Here is an 18,644-nt window from a genome sequence, read left to right on the forward strand (position 1 = left end):
GGCATGTGTGTGTGTGTGTGTGTGTGTGTGTGTGTGTGTGTGTGTGTGTGTGCATGTACATGTGTGAAAGAGAAAGAGGAGAAAATGACAAAAATGAAAGACACTGCAGCCTCCAGGTGAGAAATTAGAAATATTAGCATATTTATTACAGCAACATGAAGGACATTAGAATGCCAAGACCCTTTTAGAACAAGCAGCGCATAGAAACCTGCCATGGGGACAAAGGAGCATTGTACGGTGGCTTAAGATGGATAAAGGCAGAGAGATGGGGAGCAAGAGAGAGAGAGAGAGCGAGAGCGAGGGGAATGCAAAATGCAAATCACTCAGGGACATTTACAATACTGACCTAGTGGTGGGAGCGGGGGGGGGGTCATATTGTATCTGCGATCAGAAAGGCCCGATCCCACACACCTGACCGGGAGAGAGCGCTGATGAGCGACACTTAAAACTCACCTAGACCCGGTGCCGTTTTCACGGGCCAACCCGTGTAGGCTTAAAAAAAAAAAATCACAGTTTTCTAAGCCGGGAGCGGGAATCGAGCTTGTAAAACGGAGAACAATATCAAAATCTAAACACCCAACACAGGAGTTTTCTGGCGACCGCGGCGGAAGTATGTCAAAGATCTTGCACGTTTAAACGCGCACACGTTCAGGGCAGGCCAAGCCGTCTGATGGTCTACAGCAGCGTTTCCCAACCCAGTCCTCAAGGGACCCCTATCCTGCAGATTTTCATTGTAGCCCTGCATAGTAGGTGGCCCTGCTCGTACTTACTCAACCAATCATCTCACAGCACTTCGTTATGCAAGGTGTGCAACATCTGGCATAATTCATTGCTGACTGGTTGAATAACTACGAACAGGGACCTGTTCAGGGTTGCAAAGAAAATCTGCAGGATAGGGGCTCCTTCAGGACTGGGTTGGGAAACACTGGTCTACAGGACCCTCCGCTTGTGAAACTGATGCCCTGAATATGTAAAAGTCGACCTCGGACAGTGCATTTCTCGTCATTCGAATCAGATGGATATGAATTATTTTTTCTTTTCTTTTTGGGAAATGCAGCAAGATCAGCATTTATTAAACACGTCATGTGGTGTTTCCGCTTTCAGGACAAAGGGCCCTTCTCTGATTTGGACGAATGCGAACAGATGTGGTCTCGGGGGACGTTACAAAACGAGGGTATCGATGTGAGGTCACCTCAAGAACACAGATAAATACTATATACACGTTACTCCTAACACCACCTCTAGAGAGCAACACAAAAGAACGACAGCTCAGTAAATAAGGCATCTAAAAGTCAAGCGGCTGAACTTGGACCGCCGGAGTGATATCATAGAGTTAGGAAGAGTAGAATGCTCCAAAAAAACACCATACGGGTTGGTTGGTTCTCCGGATCGGAGAGCTGGGTTTTGCATGTGTGACAAAGCCTGATTACTGACCTTCATGTAGACGGGGTATATCATACAATCTCAAATTAAAAAAAAAAAGGGCTCAGAAAAACAATTTACTGTACATGAGACCGTCCTGCTGACAAGGAATGTCCATTCTACTCTTTCTAACTCTGCAGTAGAAACTGCAGTCACTGCCACCTGTCAATCAAACCACCTGTCAATCAAAGCTTAAGCTTCACACCCATGCTACATTCCATTGTTCAGACCGGTAAATCACCTTTCCCCCCTTCTTCTACATGACCCGCCCATGCACAAGTTTCCCCCCAGAAATGTCTTCTCCTTCACAATAAAAGCACATCATAGTCATCATCATCATCATTACAAACATTCTAACAATGGAAGTCAACACTGTACATATATTACACTATGGTACAATCATATGTACTGTATGCTGCTGTTGGTCCTATGGAGTACTGGATTAGAAATACACTTAAAGCAGGTTCAGTGCAATGCAGTGCACACGGAAAGGGTACCATTATACTCAACATCGAAAGTATCAGTAAACGCCGGCAACGGGAGGACGAACGTTAAAATTCTTTGCGTTTACCTGTAAAGACTGTAGGGTTTTGTAAGTCTTCGCCTACACACATTGCCAGGTGTTGGCTGAAGTCGAAGCACATTTTCTATAGCTCAGCATGACTGGTAACGGCAGCGTGAGACTGAATACAGCCACAGTGTCTTTTTATGCAAAATTTCCCCCTTCTCCTGGTAGGACAGCCAAAAAGTGAAGCTGCGTGTAGCCTTCTCTTTCTGGGTGAGGATGGGTCCATCCCAATACTCCATCCGTCAAAGTTCCCTTTCCTGTAAGTTACCTTCATGTGTACTATTAGCACGTAGGGCCGCAACGGCTCTTACACGAACAACCCTCATAACGCGTCACCGTTATCTCCCCTCCAAACTTGGCAAACTTTGAAAGGAGATCGGGGGTTCAAACTTTTAACACGGTGATGTTTTTTGAAGGCCGACATTTACAACCCACACCCAAATAACCAAACTAATCTGTCACCGTTTTATCAGTCTAGCGATAAGCTCTATCAGTATTCACTGCAACATGGTGTTATCACAGGCGCTCTAATTGCTTTCTAATAGACGGCGTTATTTACTGTGGGGAGGAAAATTTCACTCGGCTAACTGCACACTGAATAGTGTCTGCTGATGTCTTCTGTTTGTTTGTTTCTTCTTCTTCTTTCTTTTTTTTTTTGCACAAAGTTACATCATGAGTGCAGCCAAATTAGCTAGCATGCACCGATGCTAGTTGTTATGGAAGTGTGTTTTTGAGAGCCCATCCATCCATCATCCAAGCTGCTTATCCCAACCGGGGTCACGGGATGCTGGAGCCTATCCCAGCAGTCACTAGGTGGCAGGCGGGGAGACAGCCTGGACAGGCCGCCAGTCCATCACAGGGCCGACACATTCACACCTAGGGACAATTTAGTATGGCAAATTCACCTGACCTACATGTCTTTGGACTGTGGGAGGAAACCGGAGCACCCGGAGGAAACCCACGCAGACACGGGGAGAACATGCAAACTCCACACAGAGGACGACCTGGGATGACCCCTCAAGGTTGGACTACCCCAAACCCAGGACCTTCTTACTGTGAGGCGACCGTGCTAACCACTGCGCCACCGTGCCGCCCGTTTTTGAGTGCTGCGACTCGAAAAGCCCTTGTCCTGGTCTAATACCACGCCTTCAAAGAACTTCATGCTTTCATCTTAAATTATCTTGCGGTATACACATCCCTCTCTGTCTCAACAGGTCCATTTTCTCTGTAGCCATACTGCCCACACATTCATGCCATTTATTGTCTTGGCTCACCTAATGGCGTTCTGGTTACACAAAGCAAGGGAAGGGGTCATACACGTACCAGGTATAACTCCTAAGGTCCACCTATATAAACCTTAACACCAATACAAACGTTAGGTCCATCTCTACGGTTGCGGGACACAGTCCATATAAACATATATCTACACATATACATACTGTATCTTCCGACCTCTTTAAATTTTTCGAAAGTGAGAACTCAAAATGCCATTCTCAAAAGAGAAAAAAAAACAAAACAACAGTAAAATCCAACTGTACACTTCACAGACAGTGATGATAATTATATTCTAATTTCTTTTTTGTACTTCATTTTTCAGAATTTTTTTTTTTAATATATTTTTTTCCTTTGTTTTGTCGAGCTGATATGAAGTGAAATGGTCTGAGATGCTCTAGATGTGGCCTGGCTGGACACGAGTGTCTCTCTGTTGCTCTGCAATGGTGGTTGTGTTGCTGGGACTCGGTGCTAAAGCTGGTAGTGCCCATCAGGGATGGGGAGAATGGTGAAAACTGCGAGAAGGTGAAGGAGCCAAGCGTCCTTTTTGTCTCCATCTCAGTGTCTCAGAATCAATGGAGGGTGAGCACAGAAGTATCCATTGAGGCTCCATCTCAGCGGGTAATCTCTTGAAGGGAGCGTCCATTTTGGCTCGGTGTCATTGTGTGTTTATGGACAAAATATTATACTTGGATATGTGTCCCGTGGGCCTGCAGACTCTGCACGCTAGACAGGATCTTCTTCTGGTGGCCTGCCAGACTCACACCCATCTTACCCAACTCACTAAAACCAAGACAGAGCAAATGGTACACTGTGTTAGAGATACTTGTCTTTTTCATGTATTCATTTGTACTTTAATTGAACATTTAAATTGGGTCTTTTATAAGCAGAATGAGTTCAATTGCCCCACTCCTCCGAGCCATCCCGGTTGCTGCTCCACCCCCTCTGCCAATCCAGGGAGGGCTGCAGATTACCACATGCCTCCTCCGATACATGCGGAGTCGCTAGCCACTTACTTTCACCTGACAGTGAGGAGTTTCACCAGGGGGATGTAGTGCAGGAGGATCACACTATTCCCCCCAGCTCCCCCTCCCCGCGGAACAGGCGCCCTGACCGACCAGAGGAGGTGCTAGTGCAGCGAGCAGGATACAAAACCACACCTGGCTTCCCACCCGCAGACACGGCCAATTGTGTCTGTAGGAACGCCTGACTCACCAAGCCAGAGGTAACACGAGGACTAAAACTGGCGATCCCCATGTTGGTTAGGCAACAGAATAGACTGCCACACCAACCGGATGCCCTAAAGCATTTCACGTTTAAATTTAGTGGCGACATCCCCCAAACACACCTACTACCCACACGCACACACACACACACACACACACATGCACACACACACTTCCCGTACACACCTGACACTGATGTAGAGGATTGAGTCCAGGGTGACGTATCCTGAGCTAGAGAAGTTGTCCTTGTACTGCCCCATCTTGATAGCATCCAACCACTCGTCAACTGTGCTCACGCTGAACTCGGGGGTAGACGGATCCTGCCTACTGGACATAAAAACACCCAGTTAAAAAATCAATAGAGTAATTCACTCCACAGCCAAAAGAAAAGAAAAAAAAAACTCTGAGAGCCAGCATAACACGCAGCCACTGACGGGCTGGTTAAACATTATTTTGAGTTGTGCGTAGGCTCGCCATTTGTTGTTGTCACCCTCTCGAAATTGCTTTTCTGCACCAAGTACTGTAAACTAACCTATGGCCTTGGTGTTTAGAAAGGTCCAAGGATGCTGTTTTCTTTTACCATCTGCAACTGTTTTATTGTTGTGTTGTTCAGAGCTTACTTTGAGTTTATTCTGTTAAGCCCTGATAGCTGGCACGCTTAGGAATTACCTCCGTTTTGTCACCCCATGTGGCTGAATAATTTCTTCAACATTTTGCGAGGGTTTATTCTTTCCGCTTAGCCTTGCACTCACCACAGCAGCTTTTGTCTGCACTGGTGGTATTGTGGGAATTGGGACTTTTTCAACTTTTGCAGTCATAATAAGGTGCTCGAGACAAGTGTGTGGCAGAAGTGAAAAACGCAGTCTTGATTTAATGACATCCCGATGGAAGGGTGCTTTGTGCGTTGCATCGGGGACACAGATTCAGTTCGCTGGCAGGGAAGCAATATCAACGTCTCACAACGGTCGGGGATTCATATAGATATAACACATGAAGTGTGTTTGGAAACACGGAGCCAGTGAAATATAAATAGATTTTTTTTCAGATGTTTAGCGAGGCAGTGAAACGAGAGACAAAAGAGAGAATTGGCAGACGAAGTTCGTTCAGGAGACTGGCTGGATAAGCCTCAGCCATATATTCACCATAAAAGAGGATCGTTCGGCTGAAAATACACCAGACTGTGCTGCTTATTGTTCTGCCGCTGCTGCTGCTATACATGCTCGGCTGCTGCTCACCCACCTTCAGCCCACCAGCTGCATGGTTGGATCTACTTCCGTGCGCTGCATGGCAGATTTGTGCCGTGTTTTGATACACGCATCGCAACCTGGGCGTGTTTACTACAAACGTGCAAATCCAAATTCTCCGATGCTCATAAAACTCAGATACTGTCAGGAGATAGTGGAGCAGATGAATGTATTCTTCCACTGACCATACTGAGCTGTTGGCAAGCTCTCTGAGGCTGGCTGGATTTCTGATCAGTTTGTCCAGGGTCGTGACAATCTGGCCGAACTTTGGCCTCTCGCTGCGCCCCTTCTCCCAGCAGTCCAACATGAGCTGGTGCAGCACCACAGGACAGTCCATAGGAGCAGGCAAACGGTAGCCTTCATCTATTGCTTTGATCACCTACATGGAGGGGGGGGGGGGATAGAGAGAGAAAGAGCAAGAAAGACAGACAGAGAGGGAGAGAGAGAGAGGGAAGGGGGGAGATAGATAGATAGATAGATAGATAGATAGATAGATAGATAGATAGATAGATAGATAGATAGATAGATAGATAGATAGATAGATAGATAGATAGATAGATAGATAGATAGATAGAGAGAGCAAGCGAGAGAGAGGGAAGGGGGAGAAAAAGAGCGAGCGAGAGCAAGAGAGAGAGAGAGAGCGAGAGCAAGAGAGACAGACAGAGAGCACAAAGGGAAGGGGGGAGATAGAGAGAGCGAGAGAGAGAGAGGGAAGGTGGAGAGAGAACAAGAGAGAGAGCGGGAAGGGGGAGATAGAGAACAAGAGCGAGCGAGAGAGAGAAAGACAGAGAGTGGGAGAGAGAGAGAGAGAGAGAGTCAATATGAATTTTAGGCTTCATTCACTAACATTGTACAGATCACTACTGTAACAGGGAAAATATGAGTGTGGCCTTGGTCTCTCACAGATGCAGATCTTCTATAATCGTCCATTTTTAATGCAAAGCACCGAGCCATGAATGAATAAAACCGCTGCAGTGCTGGTCCACCTCTGAGAGGGATTGTCTGCATTGTTTGGTTTTCTTTTCAGACTCCTGACCGCACCAGGACTCTGGCTACCGTACTGTTTGGTCCGACACACACAGTCATGCTCTGTGGTGGTTGCTCAGTTTTACTATACTGAAGAGACGTGGTGAAAAAGTAACTAAGATCAAGTACACTGTTGCTGTACATAAGTACATCTTTCAAGTATCTGTAGTCTCTCAAGTATATTATATTTGGGAGACGTTCGACTTTTACCCCACTACATTTCTAAGACAGTCGTTTTATTTTAGTTTAAAACCCCCAAAAAGTCAAGCTTTAAAATATTTATTTTCATATTTTTACATATTTTTATATATATATATAATTAATAGATATAAATTTAATGGATAATTAAATATATATGTATTTTTAAATATATATTTCAGAGAATAAATTTTTAAATATAATAAAAATGTATATTTATCAACAGCGAGAGGAACCAATCAACCAATCAGAGAGTTTATTAAAATGTTCTAAAAGTAAGATTTTTTTTCCATTTTAATGAGATTTTAAGGTTTTTAACAACATTTTCTTTTGCCTAATTGTAATTCAGGGCTTGTGTCAACTTGGAGAAAAACCTCTCATTCAGCTTCATCAGTCTTTAGCATTCACAAGTGGAAATGTGTTTTTTTTTATTAGATCTGGGCTACATGGGAAAAACAGACCAGGGGCTGGATTCATCACACGTCTTAAAAGGTCTGGTGGTTTAGGATTACTCATCAATGATTCATTAGGTCCACATCCATGTAACATTACTACAGTAGACACCACCTATAGTTGTTTCTCTTTTCTGTAAGCTGTAATAAGGGTTTGCATTACTACTCTTCTGCAGAAAAAGACTTACAGTATACTTCAAGCCACATTATAGGCTCTGTGATATCAGACGAGTACTTTTACTTTTAATACTTTATGTACATTTAAGAGCAAGTACTTGCATACTTTTGCTTTAATAGAAACATCAATATGGTACTTTTACAAGAGTTATTTTATTTCAGGGTATTTGTACTTTTACTTGAGCCACAGTTAAAGTTAAGTTCCACCTCTGCTGAAGAAAACAGCCCCGAGTGATACTTGAAGAGGGTGAAGATTGTGGACTTTTAGGATGGAGAACTCCGTATCAGTTAACATTATAAGTACTTGTGATTTATAATTACTATATATATATATATATATATATATATGTGTGTGTGTGTGTGTGTGTGTGTGAATAAAAGCAATCATAGTCTGTATTTTATATAATATATATATATATACACTACCGTTCAAAAGTTTGGGATCACCCAAACAATTTCGTGTTTTCCATGAAAAGTCACACTTATTCACCACCATATGTTGTGAAATGAATAGAAAATAGAGTCAAGACATTGACAAGGTTAGAAACAATGATTTGTATTTGAAATAAGATTTTTTTTACATCAAACTTTGCTTTCGTCAAAGAATCCTCCATTTGCAGCAATTACAGCATTGCAGACCTTTGGCATTCTAGCTGTTAATTTGTTGAGGTAATCTGGAGAAATTGCACCCCACGCTTCCAGAAGCAGCTCCCACAAGTTGGATTGGTTGGATGGGCACTTCTTTGAGCAGATTGAGTTTCTGGAGCATCACATTTGTGGGGTCAATTAAACGCTCAAAATGGCCAGAAAAAGAGAACTTTCATCTGAAACTCGACAGTCTATTCTTGTTCTTAGAAATGAAGTCTATTCCATGCGAGAAATTGCTAAGAAATTGAAGATTTCCTACACCGGTGTGTACTACTCCCTTCAGAGGACAGCACAAACAGGCTCTAACAGGTACTATTTAATGAAGATGCCAGTTGGGGACCTGTGAGGCGTCTGTTTCTCAAACTAGAGACTCTAATGTACTTATCTTCTTGCTCAGTTGTGCAACGCGGCCTCCCACTTCTTTTTCTACTCTGGTTAGAGCCTGTTTGTGCTGTCCTCTGAAGGGAGTAGTACACACCGGGGTAGGAAATCTTCAATTTCTTAGCAATTTCTCGCATGGAATAGCCTTCATTTCTAAGAACAAGAATAGACTGTCGAGTTTCAGATGAAAGTTCTCTTTTTCTGGCCATTTTGAGCGTTTAATTGACCCCACAAATGTGATGCTCCAGAAACTCAATCTGCTCAAAGAAGTGCCCATCCAACCAATCCAACTTGTGGGAGCTGCTTCTGGAAGCGTGGGGTGCAATTTCTCCAGATTACCTCAACAAATTAACAGCTAGAATGCCAAAGATCTGCAATGCTGTAATTGCTGCAAATGGAGGATTCTTTGACGAAAGCAAAGTTTGATGTAAAAAAATCTTATTTCAAATACAAATCATTATTTCTAACCTTGTCAATGTCTTGACTCTATTTTCTATTCATTTCACAACATATGGTGGTGAATAAGTGTGACTTTTCATGGAAAACACGAAATTGTTTGGGTGATCCCAAACTTTTGAACGGTAGTGTATATATATAATAAACTTAGAATTGTACGTGTGTGTGTGTGTGTGTGTGTGTGTGTGTGTGTGTGTGTGTGTGTGTGTGTGTGTGTGTGTGTGTGTGTGTGTGTGTGTGTGTGTGTGAACTCACATCCTGGTTGGACATCTCCCAGTAGGGTCTCTCTCCATAGGAAACAACCTCCCACATGACGATGCCATAACTCCACACATCACTAGCAGAGGTGAACTTCCTGTAAGCTATGGCCTCTGGAGCAGTCCATCTGATGGGAATTTTCCCTCCCTGTTAAAACAGGCAGCAAAATACGTTTCTATCAGTGCCATGCAGTATATTTCACCATCAACATTTCATTTGAGGGGTTTACTTGTGGGTATTTGTAAACACTGATTTATAACCAAGCTTTTCTCAAAAAAGAGTTACTCCTATATTTTGAGTTTTTATTTCCCCAACAATCTTCTTTCTATTTTTTCCAGGCCACCCCCCCCCCCCGCGTATGTTGTTGATGGACAGATCAAACGGGTACCAGGTATACAGCCCCCTGCATACAGAGCAATAGGGAAGCAGACAGGGCATTAGAATTCCTGCCCCTATACATGCTGGCACACACATGCACGCAAACACACACACACACGCATGCACACACACATGCATGCACAGGCACACACTGCTTGGCTATAGGGCCCAGTGCAGCAGCTTACCATGCAGCAGCTGCCACTACATCACCTTGCAGTCCCCGTCTCTGCTTGGCCAAAGTCAAATAAAAGACAAACCTGTCCAATCCCTTAGGCATCACATTCTTTGTTTATACCCCACGTCAACACCTACACAACCCCCCCCCCCACACACACCTCCACCCTACTTCTCTTTACTGGTCTCAGCGTATTCCTGTCTGGGTTTTTGGTTAACTCTGCCTCTCCTTGCACTTCCTCTCTCTCTTTGTCAGCCTCCATCAACCTTGCATTTATTTGACATAACCTCTTTTTGTTCCCCATCTCTCTCTCTCTCTTACTTTTTGTCAGTCTCTCTCTCTCTCTCTCGCTCACGCAGTGCCCGCAGGTCTCCGTCTAGGTCTGCTGACACCAGTGTGTGTGTGCATGTGTACGTGGCTATAGAGCTGTCAGTTGCTGGAGCACTCCTCCCAGGGCAATGCTAATGCCATATTAAAAATAACATCCCCAACACTTCCCATGAATATAAATAAAGCCGTCTCCTTAAGGGCATTTTAGATGAGTTACTCTGCAGTGGTTTAATTCAGTGACTGACGTTTGGGTTTCTTCATTTTCTCAGTCCTTTGTGGGAGCAGGGTGGAGCCGCTAAGAGATATTCTTCATTTAGTTTTGGGCAGGATATGGGTGTAGACAGAGTAATATCTATGTATTTTTTTTTTTTTTTTTTGTATGTGTGTGGCTTTCCCCCTCTCTTTTTCTCCTCAATTGTACCTGGCCAATTACCCTATTTGCCGAGCCGTCCTGGTCACTGCTCCCACCCCCTTTGGCGATCCGGGGAGGGCTCCAGACTACCACATACCCCCTCTGATATGTATGTGGAGTCACCAGCTGCTTCTTTTCAGCTGACAGTGAGGAGATTTGCCAGGGGGACGTAGCGCGTGGGAGGATCACGCTATTTCCCCCCAGTCTCCCCTCTGTGAACAGGCGCCCCGACCAATTAGAGGAGGTGCCAGTGCAGTGACCAGGACACATACCCACATTCGGCTTCCCACCTGCAGACACGGCCTATTGTGTCCGTAGGTATGCATGACCAAGCCGGAGGTAACACGGGGATTCGAACCGGTGATCCCCGTGTTGGTAGGCAATGGAATAGACTGCTACGCTACCTGGACGCCCCAACAAAGTAATATTTTTACTTTTATATCTCTGTATGCATTCATTTTGAAGCATGTTTATTGTCAGTGTGTGTCTGGGTGCTTATCATCAGTGGTCTCCAAAAAACTCATCTGTCCAAAAAAATTTTCCCCACCTGACCACAATGCATTGCTACTAAATTTGGTATCCAGCGTTGGTATGAATTGGCCTTGTCCTTGTCACTAGACATAAATATGGCAAACAGCTTGAAAGGACAACACTTTGGCTGGACAGGGACAGCAAAAAGACAACAACTCTGTGCCTCACCCGTGTGGTGTAGGCGGCCTCGGGGTCATCCTCCAGAACTCGACTCAGGCCGAAGTCGGACACCTTGCACACCAGGTTGCTGTTGACCAGGATGTTTCGAGCGGCCAGGTCTCGGTGCACGTAGCTCATGTCTGACAGGTACTTCATACCGGAGGCGATGCCACGCAGCATGCCCACCAGCTGGATCACCGTGAACTGGCCGTCATGCTTCTGGAATGGGGCAGAAATACAGATTGACCCAGAGAAACACAGAGGGGTGCTACACCCGAAAAGGCACACAACAGATAGCTTGAGGTCAGTGGTCGTGATGAGGGCTTCAGTTTATCATCGATAAAAAATCGTAGCTAGAAATAAAAAGGTGTTAAAATGATACTCGCACCACTTCTGTGCAATCAGTAGTTTCATTTGCAGAAACTATTTATTTATTTATTTTGGGGGGATCCCCCCCTTTTTCTCCCCAATTGTATCAAGCCAATTACCCCACTCTTCTGAGCTGTCCCGGTTGCTGCTCCACCCCCTCTGCTGATCCGGGGAGGGCTGCAGACTACCATATGCCTCTTCCGATACATGTGGAGTCGCCAGCCACTTCTTTTTACCTGACAGTGAGGAGTTTCACCAGTGGGACCATCACACCATTCCCTCCAATTCCCCCTTCCCCCTGAAAAGGCGCCCTGACTGACCAGAGGAGGTGCTATCGCAGCGACCAGGACACATACCCACATCTGGCTTCCCACCTGCAGACACGGCCAAATGTGTCTGTTGGTATGCCCGACCAAGCCAGAGGTCACACGAGGATTCGAACCGGCGAGCCCCGTATTGGTAGGCAACAGAATAGACCACCATGCTACCCAGATGCCCCATTTCAGTTTATCATCTATAAAAATCATAGCCAGAAATGCACTAGTGTTCATATGCTATTCGCACCACTTCTGTGCGATCAGTAGTTTCATCTGCAGACATTATTACAAGTTCTTCTCTTCGTTTTCACTGCTCACGGCGGAGTCACAGCTGTTTGGGCTCTGCAGAGCCGAGCACACAGAGCTGAATGTAAATGTTGACAAAAGAAGTCGACTGGCGGAGCGTTGGGTTTGACAGGGCAGATAAAACCCTCCTCTTCAACACCGACTGTGTTGTCCTGAAGGGCTCACTGGCTCTGAGATGTCTTTGGCAGAGAGCGGAGTCTGTTGATCAATGATAGCTCTGCTCACCTTTCTCTGCCAATTAAATGTGCCCCCGGCCAACGGTCTCTGTTAAAAGCCTATCCACGTTATCAGTCATGCTCCTCTCTTTATATCATCTCTCCTTCATTCTGCCTCGCCATTTCTCTACATCCATCTCTGTCAGTCCTCAGTGTCTGCCTCCGGGAGGCAACCATGTAATACTTTGTTTTCAGAGTTCCAGTTTTCTTTTTTATTATCTATCTTTCAACCTTCATTTCTTCATCTGCGCCGCTAACCCCTTGCTCTCTCTTCCTCTCTCTCGCCCCCCTCGCTCCCCCCCCGCAGTTCGGAGTAAGTTAATCAGCCGTTGGTTTTGCGAGATGCTGATTGATTGGACTGTCTAACAAACCTACAGACTTCCTCTATCAATCTGCCCACTGCACCGCGCTGCCAGGAAGTTGGGGGCTGACGGGGGGCAGTAAGACAAAAGAGACACGGGGGGGAGGTGGGGGGAGGTTAGACAATAGAGAGCTAGACAGAGGAATGTAAGGAGGGAAAACAGATGGAAAATGAGCATATTTAGCAAACTAAGGAATATTTACAGGTCCGTATATTAAATGCACTAGGCCTACACCACAAGAGAATATACTATACACTAGGCCTACACCACAAGAGAATATACTATACACTAGGCCTACACCACAAGAGAATATACTATACACTAGGCCTACATGAGAGAATATACTATACACTAGGCCTACACCACAAGAGAATATACTATACACTAGGCCTACACCACAAGAGAATATACTATACACTAGGCCTACACCACAAGAGAATATACTATACACTAGACCTACATGAGAGAATATACTAAACACTAGGCCTACACCACAAGAGAATATATACTGCAAGAGAAAGAGATGCCTTTATTTCTTCCTCAGTGAAGTTATCATAGCAAATGACCGATACACAGTGGTGTACTGGTGTGGGTGGAGGTGGGTGTGCTGCACAGTAACATCTCAAGGATCAGCAAACTTGTGCACAAACACACACAAACAAACACACGTACCGCTGTGTGATGCGAGTCACGAGAGTGGCTCCCCACTTGACGGTCAGTGTCGTATCACACCCAGCTTGGTGCTTGTTGATAAAGTCAAACAACCTGCCTCGATGTGTTAATACAACCGGTTCATAACTGATGCGACCAGCCGCAGACTGCTAACGCTACGCTTCTCTGTGTAGACGGTGGGGAGATTGTCGAGTGCGCGGGACCCCGCAGGAAAAAAAAGAACAAAGGCAAGAACGCACACCGCTGAAAAACTGCAATGAAAAAAAAAACATCTGCTTGATATACTACTAATGACTGGACAAACATGGCTCGTCCAGTTCCCTCTGTGGTCGGCCATGTTCAAATCAAAACGCCAGTGACCACCTGGGCCACTAAACGGACCACACACAGTGAATGGCTGGAAAATAACACGACTTTACCGGCCGTCATCCGTCTTCCGTTAGGACTGACGGACACTGAAACACGTCTGTCGCTGCTTTTAGGCGGGTACACAGTAAATCCTTCCCCACAGAGGTGGGTGTATGCCATATACCTTTGTAGGGGCTCCACCCCTCCTCCGATATAATTAAACACATGTACGGCGGCACCGAATAGGGTCTGCCATAAAAATGATCACCTAATTATACTGGGTTTTTAAGTGCCACCAAAGACAATATTTATGAACCTCATTATAATACCAAACATAGCATATACATAATGTGCTCGTGTGTGTGTGTGTGTACTGACTGTGAAATGACTCTGTTCCTTCCCTCTGCAAGTGTACATCTGCTTTGTTGTCATGCTTATGCTGTAAGTGAGGTCAGGGGTGTAAACCCCCCCCCCCAAAAAAAAACCCAACAGTAGCACAGACTGGCTATTAACACCCCTCAACATGAAAAGTAAGTGTTGGTCACTACACCAAACATTTAACACCCTCAAAGAATGATGCCCTATTTTCAAAATATGTGAATATCTAACTCAGACCTGTTGTGCCAAATGGTTGGAATTTTTTTTTTAAAGATGATTTTTCCGGCATTTTCTGATTTATTTTCTAACGGTGACAGTAGAGAGAGACAGGAAACACAGGGGGGGGGGATGACATGCGGCAAAGGGCCCAGGCCGGATTTGAACCCAGGCCACTGCGGTAAGGACTCAGCCTTACGTGGTACATGCTCTACCAGGTGAGCCACAGAGGCACCCAAAAAAAAAAAATGTAAGCAGCAGCTTCCCATTCAGAAGTGTGGAGAAGTAAAGTAAAGCCTCTTACATCACCACTTACAAGACCACTGGTACCTTACAAAATCAGATCAGACTAAGAACTGAATTGCAGGACAGGGGCAGGTGGTTTACAAAACTGTAATGCATGATGAGCTACACTAGGTCTCATCAATAATGAATGACTTCCTTCAGTCAGCATTTTCATGGCCAAAAAAAACCCCAACAATTTGTGGGATACCACTCTTTCAAATCGGAAAAGGAAACGCATTCCAGAAGGGATGCAGGTTCTCATGTGGCTTTTGTTGGGACTTGAGACCTGATTTGATGGGCACATTTCTTTGGGCTCTCTCTCGCTCTCGCTCTCTCGCTCTGTCTTGGCACCGAGCCAGGAAGCCGACCCACCTTAAGAAAGGTGTCCAGAGATCCGTTCTCCATGAACTCTGTGATGATCATCACCGGCTTGCCTGCAGACAGAGACGGGACAAAAGGAACGTTAGTGAGGAAAAACCCGGAAAACCTTCCAGAAAAGACAGACCTGAAAGAAAAAAAGACAGAGGTGCAGAGAAGTCCACGCAGCTGTGACCAAGCTCTCTCACTCCAGCTTTCTCTCTCTCCCTCTCTCTGTCTCTCTCTCCCTCTCTCTCTAGGGGATAGCATGGCATGTCGTCATCAGTCACAATGACAGCCTCTAATCAGCCCTCTCCATAAACGCCAGGAGATAATTAGAATGGACCAATTTACCAGAATACGTGTGTGTGTGTGTGTGTGTGTGTGTGTGTGGGTAAAGGGGGCCTCCTGAGATCTCATGAATACTAATCAATCTCTTGGGGAAGGGGTTTGTGGTGGGATCGGTATGTTTCTGCACCTGTGTGTTTGTGTACCAGTGCCTGTGTGTGTGTGTATTAGTGGTGATGATGAAGTGGCTGTTGATTGACAGTACCCCAGCTCTGTGGTCTCCTGTATGGCATCTGGTGGGGCTTACAAATGATTAACAAAGTATCTGCAATCACTCAAGCACACACACGCTCACGCAGATACACACACAGACACACACACACACACACACACACAAAAAAAGAACAGTAGTTTTCCCTGTTTTACAAGGCTCTCCCTTGGTACCACCCCCTACTGCTCGGCTTTGCCAATCACACACAGACACACACCGCAGTTACAATTGATGGTGTGTATTTGCATGTGAATGTGCAAGTTGTATGCCTGTGTGTGTGTGTGTGTGTGTGTGTGTGTGTGTGTGTGTATATGTGTGTGTAGCTCGTAAACACGCAGGTTGTGTCTTTCGTGATGAATAGGTCACACTTCCCAATTAGGCGTCTCAGATGCCAGGGGAAAACTTGACAGAGGGATGAAAAGATGGAGAGACAGAGAGACAGACAGAAAACGAGGAGGGATGAAGGTAGAGACGTAGTTTAACTCTGGGAGGAAATGGTACGTCCCTGTAGGTGGCGGCTGGAACAAAAGGGCCTGGGAACAATGTGCAAGAAAAGCATCAGGAAATAAACAGAGACAAGTAAACAAGCGGAGGGATCCAGAAGAGGCGGGTGAGGAAAAGGTGAGCCAGGTTCGGGGATTAACCGCATTGTGGAACGAGGGATGTGGAGGAACAATGGGAGGGAACGCGAGGTAGAAAAAAAAAACGGGAGGACAGACAGGGATGGATGGATCAAGCAGGACTGTGGATTAATTATGAATTGGACCGAGAAGAGAGAAGAGGGGAGGGGGGGGGGGGGCGGGAGAGAGGACAGAGGACAGTGGACGAGAAAAGAGAAGAGAAGGGAGAAGGAAATTGGAGGGAGCGAATATCAGGGAGCAGAAAAGATGAGAAGTTAACATTATTGGAGGGGATGTTGCAAGGGAGAGGAGAAGGAGAACGAGGAGGAGAAGAATGGATGATGAGTGATGAGGAGAGGAGATGATGGCAGAGGAGAAGAGAAGAGAAAGATAAGACAAAAATAATGGAGTGGAGAAGAAATGGGTGGGGGAGAAAAAGAGGCGAGGGGGAGATGGAAGGATGGACGGGGGGGGGGTTGAGAGCTTGTCTGAGGAAGGCAGTAACAACACCATGGAGGCATACAGTGAAATTGTGGATAAAGACAGCAATACATCACCCTAAACGAATTCACTATCTCACTGCAGTACACACACACACACACACACACACACACACACACACACACACACACACACACACACACACACACACACACACACACACACCGTGGCCTGGTCTCTGGTGGTGGTGTCTTCTTTGACAGTAACATTAGTCTCAGGGATAAAAGTGAAAGAGAATTGGATTTTCCTCTGCAAGGGGTGAGGACTGTTGGTCACATTTATCACCACACACACTGTGTTGTGTACCCGTGTGTGTCTGCAGGCGTGTGTGTGTGTGCGTGTGTGTCTGTGATGAGCTTAGTGTCTGCAGAGCAAGCCCAGCAAAGGAGGCAGCGCTGTAATGGCCACCTGATTCCAATACTGAGGAGGAGCATCACATGCAGGTGTGGCTCCACATCTGGGTGGGTGTGTTTGAATGTTGCATCCGTCACCAACAAAGAGACGAGATGGCGTGATTTAAAATGAGTGAAAGGAGGTTTCCATCCTCCTCCCACCCAGGTGTGTGTGTGTGCGTGTGTGTGTGTGTGTGTGTGTGTGTGTGTGTGTGTGTGTGTGTGATCCTATGTCATGAATGAAAGGGACTAAGAAGAAAAGAAAGCCACTTTATGTTGTCATTGTGCAGGTTGTGACGTTTGTTATCCATCCTATTGTATAGGAGCAGTGGGCAGCTGCAGCCCCCTGGGGACCACCTCCAGTTTTTCTTTCCACTGCCTTGCTCAGGAGAACAGGCAGGAGTATTAACCCTAACATGCATGTCTTTTTGATTGCGGGAGGAAACCGGAGCACCCGGAGGAAACCCACGCAGACACGGGGGAGAACATGCAAACTCCACACAGAAAGGACCTGGGACGGCCTGGGGTTCGAACCCAGGACCTTCTCTTGCTGTGAGGCAACAGTGCTAACCACTGGGCCACCGTGCCCCCCCCCCCGTGTAGCAGCCTTCAGACCTGGAGTGTAAGATGTGGACCAGTAAGAGGCACAATGAAACACATATATGGGATGGTATACTGCTATTTATATATGATTTGTATATCATCTGCACCTGGCATGCCCACCCACCCACCCACCCACCCACCCACACACACACACACACACACACACACACACACACACACAAATCCCTTACTATCTCAAGCCATCATCTGGACACACGCCACGCAGAATTACCCCTGCAAGACTGCAAGATAACAGAGGTTACCAATAAAGCCACATGCACACAAACAAACAAACACACGGACACACACACAGACGTGTTCTGTTGTGTCTGCTTATCAGTTCATCGGTCTGTTTGACTCAGGCAGAGACACACTTTCATGTAAAAGAGCCGGCACTTGCACAAACGAATGCACATGTGCATGCGCGCGCGCACACACACACACAAACACACACACACACACACACACACACACACAAATACACACACACTCACAGATGTGCTCTGTTGTATCTGTTTATCAGTTCATCGGTCTCTTTGACTCAGGCAGAGACGCACTTTCATGTAAAAGATCCGGCACTTACACACACACACACACACACACACACACACACACACACACACACACACACACACACTCCTTGATCTCCTACAACAATGCCCTCTGACAGGGTCTTGAGGGTTTGCCAGCACCGTGTGTGTCCACATTGAAACACACACTGACTTCGTTGGCTTTTGCACACGTGCACAACAGCATGTGATGCATTAGCTGAGCTAAAGTACCCACTAGCTAGAGTGTGTACACGCACACACACACACAGGTCTGTGTGTC

The 18,644-nt window shown here is 45.9% G+C and overlaps 1 protein-coding gene across 3 annotated transcripts in view; it reads right to left on the minus strand.

Moving 5' to 3' along the window:
* Positions 1–3,193: 3,193 nt before the first annotated feature.
* The window catches only part of epha4b (eph receptor A4b), a 107,263-nt gene continuing 91,812 nt past the window's right edge, over positions 3,194–18,644 (minus strand). Inside the window, exons 11-19 of one of the 3 annotated variants that reach the window (XM_056292981.1) lie at positions 15,154–15,215; positions 11,323–11,532; positions 10,747–10,749; positions 9,326–9,475; positions 5,923–6,111; positions 5,661–5,666; positions 5,003–5,020; positions 4,675–4,808; positions 3,194–4,045 (exon numbers count right to left, since the gene is read on the minus strand). In XM_056292981.1, coding sequence (XP_056148956.1) covers positions 3,946–4,045; positions 4,675–4,808; positions 5,003–5,020; positions 5,661–5,666; positions 5,923–6,111; positions 9,326–9,475; positions 10,747–10,749; positions 11,323–11,532; positions 15,154–15,215 — 872 coding nt within the window. In that variant the 3' untranslated portion in view covers positions 3,194–3,945. Of the gene's footprint in view, positions 4,046–4,674; positions 4,816–5,002; positions 5,021–5,660; positions 5,667–5,917; positions 6,112–9,325; positions 9,476–10,746; positions 10,750–11,322; positions 11,533–15,153; positions 15,216–18,644 lie in introns of all 3 variants that reach the window. The other 2 variants (XM_056292979.1, XM_056292980.1) reach the window with 2 other exon arrangements.

This window comes from Lampris incognitus, chromosome 14, assembly GCF_029633865.1.
Source record: "Lampris incognitus isolate fLamInc1 chromosome 14, fLamInc1.hap2, whole genome shotgun sequence".
Taxonomy (NCBI): Eukaryota; Metazoa; Chordata; class Actinopteri; order Lampriformes; family Lampridae; genus Lampris; species Lampris incognitus.